The sequence below is a fragment of the Staurois parvus genome, unplaced genomic scaffold, assembly GCF_062004578.1.
Source record: "Staurois parvus isolate SC_StPar_1 unplaced genomic scaffold, SC_StPar_1.0 ptg000744l, whole genome shotgun sequence".
NCBI lineage: Eukaryota > Metazoa > Chordata > Amphibia > Anura > Ranidae > Staurois > Staurois parvus.
Genome location: NW_028318540.1, coordinates 2,392,774 through 2,406,012, shown reverse-complemented (window position 1 = coordinate 2,406,012; position 13,239 = coordinate 2,392,774). Strand labels below are relative to the sequence as shown.

The window sequence follows — 13,239 nt, the reverse complement described above, 5'->3', positions numbered from 1 at the left end:
CTTTGACACACATACACCTACCTCCTGGAGAGTGTTCTTGATCTGGCCAACTGTTGTGAAGGGTGTTTTCTTCACCAGGGAAAGAATTCTTCGGTTATCCACCACAGTTGTTTTCCGTGGTCTTCCGGGTCTTTTGGTGTTGCTGAGCTCACCAGTGCGTTCCTTCTTATTAAGAATGTTCCAAACAGTTGTTTTGGGTATGCCTAATGTTTTTGCTATCTCTCTGATGGGTTTGTTTTGTTTTTTCAGCCTAATTATGGCTTGCTTCACTGATAGTGACAGCTCTTTGGATCTCATCTTGAGAGTTGACAGCAACAGATTCCAAATGCAAATAGCACACTTGAAATTAACTCTGGACCTTTTATCTGCTCATTGTAATTGAGATAATGAGGGAATAACACACACCTGGCCATGGAACAGCTGAGAAGCCAATTGTCCCATTACTTTTGGTCCATTAACAAGTGGGAGGCACATATGCAAACTGTTGTAATTCCTACACCGTTTACCTGATTTGGATGTAAATACCCTCAAATTAAAGCTGACAGTCTGCAGTTAACGCACATCTTGTTAGTTTCATTTCAAATCCATTGTGGTGGTGTATAGAGCCAAAATGTTAGAATTGTGTCGATGTCCCAATATTTATGGAGCTGACTGTATTTTAGAGAAAAAAAAATGTTAGTCCTGCTCTATTAAATGGCAATTAATTAGTCCACATGGCTACAGTTCAGCTTTAAATTGTTCTTAATACAAGGGGACACTGTTGAGCTTGTGTTAAAGAGAGAGTGTTTTTGTTGAAGGGGAAGGGGAGTCTTAACTATCAGTCCAAAATGCTTGCACATTTAAATCTCAAGCAAACATTCTTTGTTATGGTATTCTGCATTCTGGGGTGATCCCGGGTTTCTAATTTCAGTATATATTTAGTAATAGAGGTAACGTTCATTACCATTCCACACAAAGTTTTCCAATACCTATAGGGTGGGGTGCTTTATGTTTTAGTTGGCTAAGGGACATGCCTTGGTCCAAACCCTACAAATGTGATTTGTTGTTCTGCATTGCATTAAACAAATAAAACAATAGACCAGATATTGTTGACCAACCAAATGCCTTTGAATCTTGACACTGCAGAAAGACCCACCAACACAAGTGGTCTCTCAGTTATACTCCATTTTCCAAGATGTTGCCTATCCAGACCTCCCTTCATACACACAGACATAACTTATTTCTTGCCACGAAAACACAGGAAAAGGGCTTTACACTTGTTACCAGATGGTACTGATGTTGCATATGATACCTGACACATGCTGGCGGTGCCATACCTCGAAGGACACCATTCTCCACATTTGGTAATCATACGGTCATTCTGGAAAAAACTCTGACCTGTACTGGAAACTCATGGCAACCTCTATCCAGGCTTCCTCCAGGATCCATGATCCTTTATATCCGCGAAAAGTGATATCCTCAGACATTTCATTGCAACAACTAGGACAGTCATTCTTCACCACTGACAGCTCATCCACAGCTGTACCCTCCATTGGGGAATGGGCAACCAAATTAAACTCCATAAAGGACCTGTTTATTCTACACAGGTCACCTTCCTCATATACAGTACATAAATGTTGCATGAACAAGGCACCTGACACAAAATCTTTTCTTCAGAAGTGCCTGCAGTAAAAGAACACATTTATAAATATACTATTCTACAATGTGTACTAGAGGGTAAAAAACGCCATATTAAAAACAGACAATTTTTGCTGTTGTTGTCGTTTTACTGAGATGGCAACAACAAACATTTTAAGTTTTTAATATGGCAGTTTTTACCCTTCATTCCTCTCACAAAAGGGTCAGTAGTACTGCATTTTGTCTGCAGGATGTAGTGCTGACTGGTACATATTGGGTTAATTATTTTGGAATAGTATATTTATAAATGTGTTCTCTTACTGCAGATGTCACGTACCTGATCGGAGACTGAATTGACAAGGTCGGCCTCACTTGTGTCACTAGCCCTGACCCCGCTGAAGTTGGAACAGAGGGAGTCTAGGGATCAGGGGGGCAAGAGCGCCAGTGGTGGTTGTTTGCGGCTCTTGCAGATGATGACTTTGGTAGGCAGAGTATCCTCTGATTTGGTTACCGGAATAGCAGGCAGAGCAGGTTCTGGGCAGTACCCGATGTGCAGCAGGGCAATGCAGGTAGCCAGGACACAGGACAGGAGCAGGGTCATAAAGTAGCCAGGGTCATCAACCATCGGGCAGCGAGGTACAAAATCAGCAGGAGAAGCCAGAGTCAAGAACAGAGCCGGAGTCAGGAACCAGGAGCAGGAGAGTAGTCGGAGTCGGGTCAGGAGCAAGCCGGGTCAGCAACAAGGAAAGCAAGCAGGACACAGGGGGGAGCTGAAGACCAGTCAGCACTGAATCAGAACCGAGGTGCTCTTTAAATAGCCCGCCCAGCACCGACAGGCACGCCTGGGTCCTAGTGCCTGTCGGGCGCCGTCATTGGTGACAGGTGCGCCTAGGTCCCAGTGCCCACCTGCCTGTATGCCTTGTCGGGATCCTGCACATGCGCAGATTCATGCGCTGCGGCGATCTTCTCTTAGCCGGAAATCCCTTACATTGCCCCCCTCTTAGGGGTAGCCTCCGAATGCCTACTAGGGCTCATTTCTCAGGGTGAGATGGGCTTGAAGAATCCGTGGAGCATGGACATTAGTGGATGGTTCCCAAGAGTTATCCTCAGGTCCATAACCTTTCCATTTGATGAGGAACTGGGTCTGTCCGCCCCTTTTCCTACAGTTTAGGATAGCCTCAACCTCATACTCTTTATTCCCTTCGACCAGCAATGGCGCAGGCGCCTCTGGGTTCCGGTTGGGAAACCCACTTGGGATGTGCGGTTTCAACAAGGAGCAATGGAATACTGGGGGAATCTTCAAGTTTTTTGGTAATTCTAATTCAAAGGCTACAGGATTCACCTTTTTTTGATAGAAAATGGTCCCAGATATCTTGGGCCGAGTTTCCTTGACGGACAACTTAGTTTCAGATTGGCTGTGGAAAGCCAGACTTTATCCCCTTGTTTCAGTTCCAAGTTACCTCTTCTTTTCCTATCAAAATATTTTTTGTTGCTCGCCTGAGCTTCAGACATTGTCTTCTGTAGAATCTCACCATTTCTCCTGAGGAACTCCAACCTTTCTTGTACCGGCGGAACAGCGGCCTCTACTGGTATTTCTGGAAGAAAGGTGGGGTGGTATCCGTAATTAGAGAAAAAAGGAGATTGCTTGGTAGCGGAATGGATGGAATTATTATAGGAGAATTCTGCTAATGGAAGGAGCAATGCCCAGTCATCTTGTGAATAGGAGGAGAAGCAGCGGAGGTATTGCTCCAGAGTTTAGTTTGTCCTTTCCGTCTGTCCATTTGTCTGTGGGTGGTAAGCAGATGAGAAGCGTAACCCGATCTCTAATGCCTCACACAGAGCTTTCCTGAATTTGGATGTAAACTGCACTCCCCGATCAGACACAAAATTCAGGGGAACGCCGTGTAATCTTATGATTTCCTTAATGAAAACGGAGGCAGTTTCTGTGGCAGATGGAGTCCCTTTCAAGGGGATGAAGTGAGCCATCTTCGACAGGCGATCAATCACTACGAAGATAGTGGTAAATCCTTCAGATGGTGGAAGTTCGACAATAAAATCCATTGAGATCATGCTCCAAGGTTTTTCCGGTACGGGCAAGGATTCCAACAAGCCCCAAGTCTTAGCTTTGTCAGATTTATTTCTCAGGCAAACCGTGCAAGATTTCACATAGTCCTGGCAATCCTTTACTGTGTTTGGCCACCAAAAAGAGCGAGAAACCAACTCAGAGGTCTTGTGAATCCCAAAATGACCTGCTAATGGATGGTCATGACATCTCTCAGAGTACTTCGGGCACGAAAATCTGTTCCTTGTGGAGTACAAACCGTCCCTTAATTGCAAGTGCATATTCATGGGTGGTGGATGACTATCCACAGCTTCTTTTATTTGCGTGACAAGGTCTGTCTGAAGAAGTAAGAAGTTTTTGGCAGGCAGGATTGTGTTGGGTTCAGACTGCACAACCGGGTCAAGAAACATACAAGAGAGTGCGTCAGGTTTTCAGTTCTTAGATCAAGGACAATATGTCAGATAAAAAGGTGAAGCGGGAGAAGAATAGTGCCCATCTAGCTTGTTGTGGCCTGAGATGTTTTGCCGTCTTAAGATACTCTAGATTCTTATGGTCCGTGAAGATGAGGATGGGATGAAATGCTCCTTCCAGTAAATAGCGCCATTCTTCCAGTGCTGCCTTAATGGCGAGTAACTCTCTGTCTCCCACATCATAGTTTCTTTCAGAAACACTCAATTTCTGGGAGAAAAATCCCACAGGGTACAGAAGGGATTTGAGTCCCTGCCTTTGGGATAATATGGCTCCAACCGCTTTCTCCGAAGCGTCCACTTCAAGGACAAAAGCAAGAGCAGGGTCCGGGGGCTTCAGGATAGGTGCGGACGTGAACATAGCTTTTAATTGCTCAAAGGCTACTTGGGCTTCAGGAGTCCACTTAAAGGGAGTGTGCTGCCTGGTGAACTGGTGTCACTGGTGCGATGATTCCAGAGAAGTTCTTGATACATTTTCTATAAAAATTAGCAAATCCTATAAAGCGCTGTACAGCTTTCCTGTATCCCGGGATGGGCCATTCTAAGACGGCAGACACCTTTTGGGGGTCCATAGAGATGCCCTCAGAAGTGATCACAAGTCCCAGGAACTGGATGGATTGCTTCTCGAACTCGCATTTCTCAGCTTTTGCGTACAGGCGATGCTGGCGTAGTCTATCCAGAGTTTTCTTTACGTGAACCCAATGGCTTTCTATGGAGCTAGCGAAAACCAGGATGTCGTCCAGATAGACAATAAGGAATAGATCCAGATAATCTCGGAAGTTATCATTTACCAGGTGTTGAAAAGTTGCTGGGGCATTACAGAGTCCAAAGGGTATTATCAGATATTCGAAGTGTCCAAATCGGGTTTGGAAGGCAGTCTTCCACTCATCACCCTCCCGAATTCGCACTAGATTGTAAGTGCCCCTTAGGTCTAGTTTTGAGAAGAAGCATGCTCCCCGCAACCTTTGAAGCAGTTCGGGGATCAGTGGAAGAGGGTAGCGATTCTTCACCGTTATCTTGTTCAGGTCACGGTAATCGATGCAAGGTCTGAGAGTGTGATCCTTCTTTTCCACAAAGAAGATACCGGCTCCCGCTGGTGATGTAGAAGGCCAAATGAAGCCTTTTTCCAAACTCTCATTTACATATTCTCGGAGGACCTCAATTCGGCTTCAGATAAGGGATAAATTCTACCGAAGGGAATCTCGGCACCAAGCAGGAGCTCGATAGGGCAGTCGTACGAGCGATGAGGAGGAAGGCAATATGCACTTCTTTTATTGAAGATATCCAGATATTTGTGGTATACTGCAGGAACAAGTTTCATGGTTTCAGGATCCGATTGAATGCTGAGAAGAGGAGTTGCCTCATCAGTCCCTTTAGGAATACAGTGCGTCAGACAATATTCTGAAGTAAAGGAGATTTCTCCAGACAACCAATTGATGGTTGGATTGTGAGCCTTGAGCCACGGCATACCGAGGATAACTGGAAAAATCGGGGAGGTAATGATATCTAGACATAGGAGCTCCTGGTGTCCCGAGGTAGAGTGGCAGAAAATTGGCATGGTTTCCCGTCTTACAGGGCCAGAACTGATACCAGATCCATCTGCTAGATGGACTGCAAGTCTCTGTGCTTTGGTACGGAGTGGAATCTGGTTTTGCGTAGTGAAGTGAGCATCCATAAAGCAGCTACAGGCACCTGAGTCTATGATGGCTGGGACCATGATTGTCCTTTTGACCAGCTGCAGCTGCAGATGGAAGGAGAGGTGCGCCCGACTTGCCCCTTGAGGGTGCATCATGTGAAAGCAGCTGGGAGAAGACTTATGGGATTTGGCCGGGCAGGTGGCCACGAAATGACCTGCATCACCGCAGTAGAGGCAGAGGTTGGACTTCTGCCGGCGAAAGCGTTCCGCTACGAATAACTGTGGTCTCCAGAAACTTCTCCTAGTGGAGTTGGTAGGTGATGCCACATTTGTAGAAGGCCCCATTTCAGAGCATATCAAAATCTTCCCATTAATCCTCTCATTCTGCCTTTTCCGAATCCGCCAGTCAATATGAATTGCCATCTCTATCAGACTCTCCAACCTGGTTGGCACCCCCACTAGGGCCAGCTCATCCTTCAGATTCTCGGAAAGACCGAGGCGGAACTGATGGCGGAGAGCAGACTCGTTCCACTGGGTATCCGGACTCCAGATGCGGAAGTCGACGACATAGTCCTCTACAGGTCTCGGGCCTTGCTGTAGCTTGCTGAGCATTGTTTCAGCGGTTTGGCGCCGGAAGGGATCATCATAGATTTGTGCCAACGCTGTAAAGAATGAGTCCACAGAAGCTAAGGCCGGATCATGTAACTCACGGAGATGGTAGGCCCAGGACTGGGGTTCATTTCTGAGGAGTGTGATAATAAATCCCACCTTAATGTTTGATGACAAGAAGGTCCTGGGGAGCAGGGAAAAATATAACTCACAAGAGTTATGAAAAGTCCTGAACTTCCTGCGATCCCCTGTAAAGAACTCAGGCGTAGGCAACCGGGGTTCCGGCAGAGCAGAGGCTTCAATGGTTATACTGTTTTCCGTTTGAGTGGCCGCATCAAAGGTAGTCATGAGGTCTGTGTCTATGAGGACATTAGAGTCGGTTTGCATTTTACTCTCCAGGTGTTCAAAGTTCTTTTGTAACTCATGCATCACATTGAACAAGGTGGTTACTGCTTGGCGAATGTCCCCCAGCTGTGAGGACTCCCTTTCAGACTCCATCACTGGCTGACTGGTACTGTCACGTACCTGATGGGAGACTGAATTGACGAGGTCGGCCTCACTTGTGTCACTAGCCCTGACCCCGCTGATGTTGGAACAGAGGGAGTCTAGGGACCAGAGGGACAAGGGCGCCAGTGGTGGTTGTTTGCGGCTCTTGCAGATGATGACTTTGGTAGGCAGAGTATCCTCTGATTTGGTTACCGGAATAGCAGGCAGAGCATGTTCTGGGCAATATCCGATGTGCAGCAGGGCAATGTAGGTAGCCAGGACACAGGACAGGAGCAGGGTCATAGAGTAGCCAGGGTCATCAAACGTCGGGCAGCGAGGTACAAAATCAGCAGGAGAAGCCAGAGTCAAGAACAGAGCCGGAATCAGGAACCAGGAGCAGGAGAGTAGTCGGGAGTCGGGTCAGGAGCAAGCCGGGTCAGCAACAAGGAAACATTCAGAAGCAAGCAGGACACAGGGGGGAGCTGAAGACCAGTCAGCACTGAATCAGCACCGAGGTGCTCTGTAAATAGCCCGCCCAGTGCCGACAGGCGCGCCTGGGTCCTAGTGCCTGCCCGGCGCCATCATTGGTGACAGGTGCGCCTGGGTCCTAGTGCCCGCCTGCCTGCGGCGATCTTCTCTTAGCCGGAAATCTCTTACAGCAAATATCTAGGCACCTCTGAATAAAATATTTTTCCTGTCTCGAAACGCGTCGGGGGGGGGGGGTTATCCATTCATGCAACATTGACTTTCTATTAGTGTATTGAGGAATGTGACCGATGTAGAATAACTGCTTATCATTGTTGTGTGATTTTTTATTCTTTGTATAATAAAGTTTTCATACAATTTCACTTGTGCCTTAAAAATCCCATGTCTAGAGGGTTTTTTTGTTGCCATTTACAGTTGGGGATGAAGGCACTATCCAACAGCACAACAGTACCTAACCCTAAGGGACCTCGAACACTTGTTGGCACAGGAAACAGGTAGGGAGGACCAATTTTCCCACACATGGACCGTGTGGTCCATGTTCTGCTACTCCTCTGAATTTCAGTCCTGGGCCAAAGAAGACCTGACCCCCCAATCCCCCCGGCCATGATGGCCTTATCCTTACTTCTGTCTTGCTTTCTACTTTGCTTACTTCCATAGCAACCCCAATTACCTTACATAGTTGCTCCTTTACTTTTGACCTCAACTTTTCTCCACAATGACACATACTGAATAGCTAAAACTCAGATGTGTTTCCTAATATACCTTATGTTATTGGTATATTTGCTTTGGGGATGTATACCTAATATTGCTTTATATTGAACAATGTTTTTCAGACTGCTGATAACATTCTTATACTGGAGTATTTATGTCATTTGTACCTCTAATCTTTGTTCTTTACCCTTCTAATTCAATAACATAAGACTGAAGTTAAAAAAAAAACACTGGAAATGTTATTTCTGATGAATATATTCAAGGAATTCTAATACACAGTTAAATTTTTACATTTATTAAACATTAGTTAAATGTCAGTTTTAATATATCCTTACAAACCCTTACCTTTTGATCCCGTGAACAGAAGTTCTTCTGTAGCATCTACACAGAGGACAGGTTTTGTATGGCCCTCTGCTATAGCTACACATTGCAGAGGAGCTGTTCTGGTACCTTTCAAACCTCCAACAGGACTAATTACTCCCCTGAAAAAAAAACAAAACAAAAAAAAAACAGGAGGCACATTAAACAAAAACACAGAGTAGATACCTCAATGCTAATGCATTTTATACAAAACTCTCAAATAAGCATATGCATCACCAGACAATTATTAATGCATACTTGTTATGTCTTTAATCTTTAACCATTTCACTGTTGGACTATTTTTTTGTGTACTTTGATTATATTCCCCTGTAGTTCTTACCCTTGCAGGGGCAGCTTGATAATTCTTGCCCCAGTGGTATCCCCTTACCTTGCAGGCCTCACAACACCTCTGACACTCTGGGTTCAGACATATTTCAACAGTATAGAATAATAATGCAAGAGACAAAGTTCTTTAGTAACACCTCAATATAAGACTTGTTCAAAAGAGGCTACAGGAATAATGGTTTTAGAATATACAACCTCAATGAACGCATAATAGCAGAACACTGGCAAAATAGAAATAACTAAAGTAGCAACATTTAAAAGATTGTACAGTAAGCTTCAACTATTTAATTGCAAAACCAGCAGTATGAGGGGGAAGAAAAGGCATTTTCTTCCCCCTCATACTGCTGAATTATGTAAATGTATACTCTAGCATAAATAAATATAAGTACCCTCAGTTCAACAGTGGCCTTAGAGTCTTGCAATGTTTAAAGTTTCGGATATGGTGGTATCCGCTGTCTTCTGTTAGCAATGGGGGGCCCATAAGCATTAGTGAATACTGGTAATTCAACGAAGTTAAACAGATGAACCATGGTACTGCTTGAAGCAAAGGTAACTGAGGTGTAAAGGTGCATGCAGTGTCTCTAGAGCAGGGGTGTCCAAACTTTTTTCAAAGAGGGCCAGATTGGATGAAGTGAACATGGTGGAGGGCCGAACATTTTTCCGAACATTCTTTGAACCATTACAATTAAATGCAAATAAATTATTTTATGCCAAGTTAATTGCAAACGACATACTTTTCCTTTCATAACATTAAGATCAACTGACAGCTGAGTTTTCACAATGTATTGAAAATAAATAAAAAAAAAACTTACCTGCACTAATGTGAAGGGTGAAAAAGGTAGCTGGAGCTGAAGTCTCTACTCGGCAGCCGGGAGGGGAAGAGAAACACACTTCACGCTGGAAGCCCGGCCCTGACGTCACCGCCCTCTGTCGCTCCCAGCGCGGCGCAGTCACGCATGCTGTCAAGGTCCTACCTTTTTCCTGTGGTTATGTTACTTCATGTGCTGGTGTCCATCTTGGATTCTGCTGTGCATGATGGGAGCCCTTTTATGCCTTCAGGTTTCTGTGGTCCATCCTCCAGAGGGGTGTGGCTGATGACATATAAGCCTGTGGCCCGCACATGCTCTTTGCACTTGTGTCTTGTGTCTTTGTGTTGCTGTTACTCTGTTCTGACTCTCGTGACTCTCCTGGTATCTGATTCGGCTTGTCTTGACTATTCTTTGTATTCTCCTTTGATCTGACCCTCTGTTGCTGAACCCGGCTCGTGACCTGTGATTCTCGTCTGCTGTCCTGTACTGTTCTGTCCTGTTGTTGTTGACCCCGGCTTGTCTGACTACTCTTTTGTCTCTTCCACCAGCTACACGCCATTGGCGGCGGCCATTACCGCAGCTGAGGTGTCTCGGGGGCCGCGACCTGGTTCCTGGCTGCGTCAAGTCCATCCCCACCATCAGGGGCCCTGGTGAAGGGCAGCCTGGGACTTAGACTCCGCGCCCTGAGGGACTTTGGTCTGTGGGTGGTGGTTGTCGTCAGCCAGTGCGTTACATTGTTAGGCCTGCCTGTCCGTTCCTCAGCTCTTGCCCTGACATTACACAAGTGCCATGAACCCTGACGGTGCAGGCACGCCTTCGCTCCCAATGCTAGTCGCCAGACTCGATCAACAGGATCACCTGTTGGATCAGTTTGCTCAGGCGTTGCAAACTCTGCTTGCACGCACCGCGCACCTTACTCCTGGTGTTATTAGGCCGGTGGTCGCTTCCGATGCCGTTCCGCTTGCTGTGCCTACCGCCGCGGCTGATGCGGCACCCGCGGTGTCCAGAGGTATGACCGGTTCAGCCCCTCTTCCACAGCGCTTTGGGGGTGAGCCGAGTCAGTGTCGTGGGTTCCTCAACCAGGTGGGTATTTATTTTGAATTAATACCCCACGCCTTTCCGTCTGAGAGGTCAAAGGTGGGGTTCCTCATCTCACTACTCTCAGACAAGGCCTTGGCCTGGGCAAATCCCTTATGGGAGAGGAACGACCCGGTGATTCAAGATTTTTCTGGTTTTGTCGATGCCTTCCGTAGGGTATTCGACGTACCGGCTCGTTCCGCCTCGGCGGCCAAGCTGCTCATGACTATGCATCAGGGTTCACGGACCGTGGCCGAGTACGCTATAGAGTTTCGTACCCTGGCGGCAGAGGTCGGTTGGAACAATGAGGCTCTGGTGGCTGCGTTTTCCCATGGTCTTTCTGACTCATTGAAGGACGAGATTGCAGCTAAGGAACTGCCTGTGGTGTTGGAGGAGCTCATCTCTTTCCTGATCCTGATTGACACCAGGCTCAGGGAGAGGCCTTCACTCAAGGAACGCCTGCGGAGGCCTTCCAATCGACTGGCACCTGCGTTTTCTGTCCCACCCGTTCCTCCCTCTCCTCCCACGCCTCCTGGGGATGGCTTGTCTGGTGGGGAACCCATGCAGCTGGGGTTTGCTCGCCTTTCCGAGGGGGAGCGGGCCGCTCGGCGTCGGGAGGGTCGCTGCCTGTACTGTGGCCTCGGTGGGCACTTTCGGCAGTCTTGTCCGGTCCGTCCGGGAAACGCTCGCACCTGAGATCATGTCGGGGACAGATCTTGGGTGGAGTTTCCTCGTCCCCGGCGTCCCGCAAGGATAAGCCACTGATCACCGTGGTCCTTTCTTGGACAGGGGGCTCGGTGACGGCCCAGGCGTTGGTAGACTCTGGGGCCGGTGGATTGTTCTTGGACAGCTCGTTTGCTGCGCAGCACTCCATTCCCCTGCAGGCTCGTGCTGCCCCATTGGTTCTCGAAGCAATAGATGGCAGGCCCCTGCAGCCGCCGCAGGTTACCCACGAGACCCTGCCAATAGAGGTAGCCATTGGGGCTGTTCACAGGGAGTTGGCCTGTTTTCAGGTGATTTCTTCCCCACACTATTCGGTGGTTTTGGGGTATCCCTGGCTCCAGAGGCACAATCCAACCTTCAATTGGCAAACAGCCGAGATTCTCTCATGGTCTCCACAGTGTGGGGCCGGGTGCATCCGGGGGCCGGTTAAGGTATTGTGTGCCTCCTCGGACTCTGCGTTGCCCACCGACTATGGGGAATACCGGGACGTGTTCGATAAGGTACGCGCTGGTACCTTACCACCGCATCGTCCTTACGACTGCGCCATATCCCTGCAACCCGGGGCCACTCCTCCACGTGGCAGGGTGTACCCTCTCTCGGTTGCGGAGAATAAGGCCATGGAGGAGTACGTGGTGGATGCGCTTTCCCGGGGGCACATTCGTAAGTCTACTTCCCCAGCAGGAGCGGGGTTTTTTTTCGTAAAGAAGAAAGGTGGGGAATTGAGGCCCTGCATCGATTATAGGGGTCTCAATCGGATTACCATTAAAAATGCATATCCAATTCCTTTGATTTCTGAGTTATTCGACCGCCTTAAGGGAGCAACGGTCTTTACCAAACTCGACCTTAGGGCGGCGTACAACCTCGTACGGATCAGACAAGGGGATGAGTGGAAGACCGCGTTTAACACTAGAACTGGGCACTACGAATACCTGGTGATGCCCTTCGGATTGTGTAACGCGCCCGCGGTCTTTCAGGAATTCATAAACGATGTCCTTCGTGATTTGTTGCAGCAATGCGTAGTGGTTTACCTGGATGACATCTTGGTTTACTCTACCTCCATGGAGTCCCATGTCCAGGATGTTAAGCAGGTGCTGCAACGATTGCGTGAGAACGGACTCTTTTGTAAACTCGAGAAGTGCGAGTTCCATCGATCCCAGGTTGCCTTTTTGGGCTACATAATTTCCGCGGAGGGATTTTCCATGGACCCTCAGAAGGTTGCGGCAGTTCTGCAGTGGCCTCGTCCCAATGGTCTTCGGCCCATTCAGCGCTTTCTGGGTTTTGCCAACTACTATCGGAAGTTCATCAGGAACTTCTCCACATTGGCAAAGCCTCTCTCTGACCTAACCAAGAAGGGGAGTAACCCTCACGAGTGGCCATCCGAGGCCATCAGAGCTTTCGAGGCTCTGAAAGCTGCCTTTGCTTCGGCTCCGATTCTTTCGCATCCCAATCCTGGGTTGCCCTTCGTCCTCGAAGTTGATGCTTCCGAGACGGGAGTAGGGGCTCTCCTGTCTCAGCGTCGGTCGCCCGATGGACCCCTACTTCCCTGCGGGTTCTACTCCAGGAAGCTTTCCTCGGCTGAGTGCAACTACCAGATTGGAGATCGGGAGTTGTTGGTCATCATTCTGGCTCTCAAGGAATGGAGGCACCTGCTCGAGGGTTCCGCGGTTCCGGTCCTCATTCTTACCGATCACAAGAACCTGACTTATCTTTCGGAGGCCAAGAGATTGACACCCCGCCAGGCCAGATGGGCTCTGTTCTTGTCACGCTTCAACTATGTGGTTTCATATTTGCCTGGTTCCAAGAATGTCAGGGCTGATGCGTTATCACGGCAATACTCTGAGTTGTCCAGGG

At 47.9% G+C, this 13,239-nt stretch overlaps 1 protein-coding gene across 6 annotated transcripts in view; it reads right to left on the bottom strand.

Annotated features, from left to right (window-relative positions):
* Positions 1-13,239, bottom strand: part of KIF21B (kinesin family member 21B) — a 400,290-nt gene that overhangs the window by 40,211 nt on the left and 346,840 nt on the right. For all 6 annotated transcript variants that reach the window (XM_089654112.1, XM_089654107.1, XM_089654109.1 and 3 more), the window contains one exon: positions 8,420-8,556. In XM_089654112.1, coding sequence (XP_089510238.1) covers positions 8,420-8,556 — 137 coding nt within the window. The remainder of the gene's footprint in view (positions 1-8,419; positions 8,557-13,239) is intronic.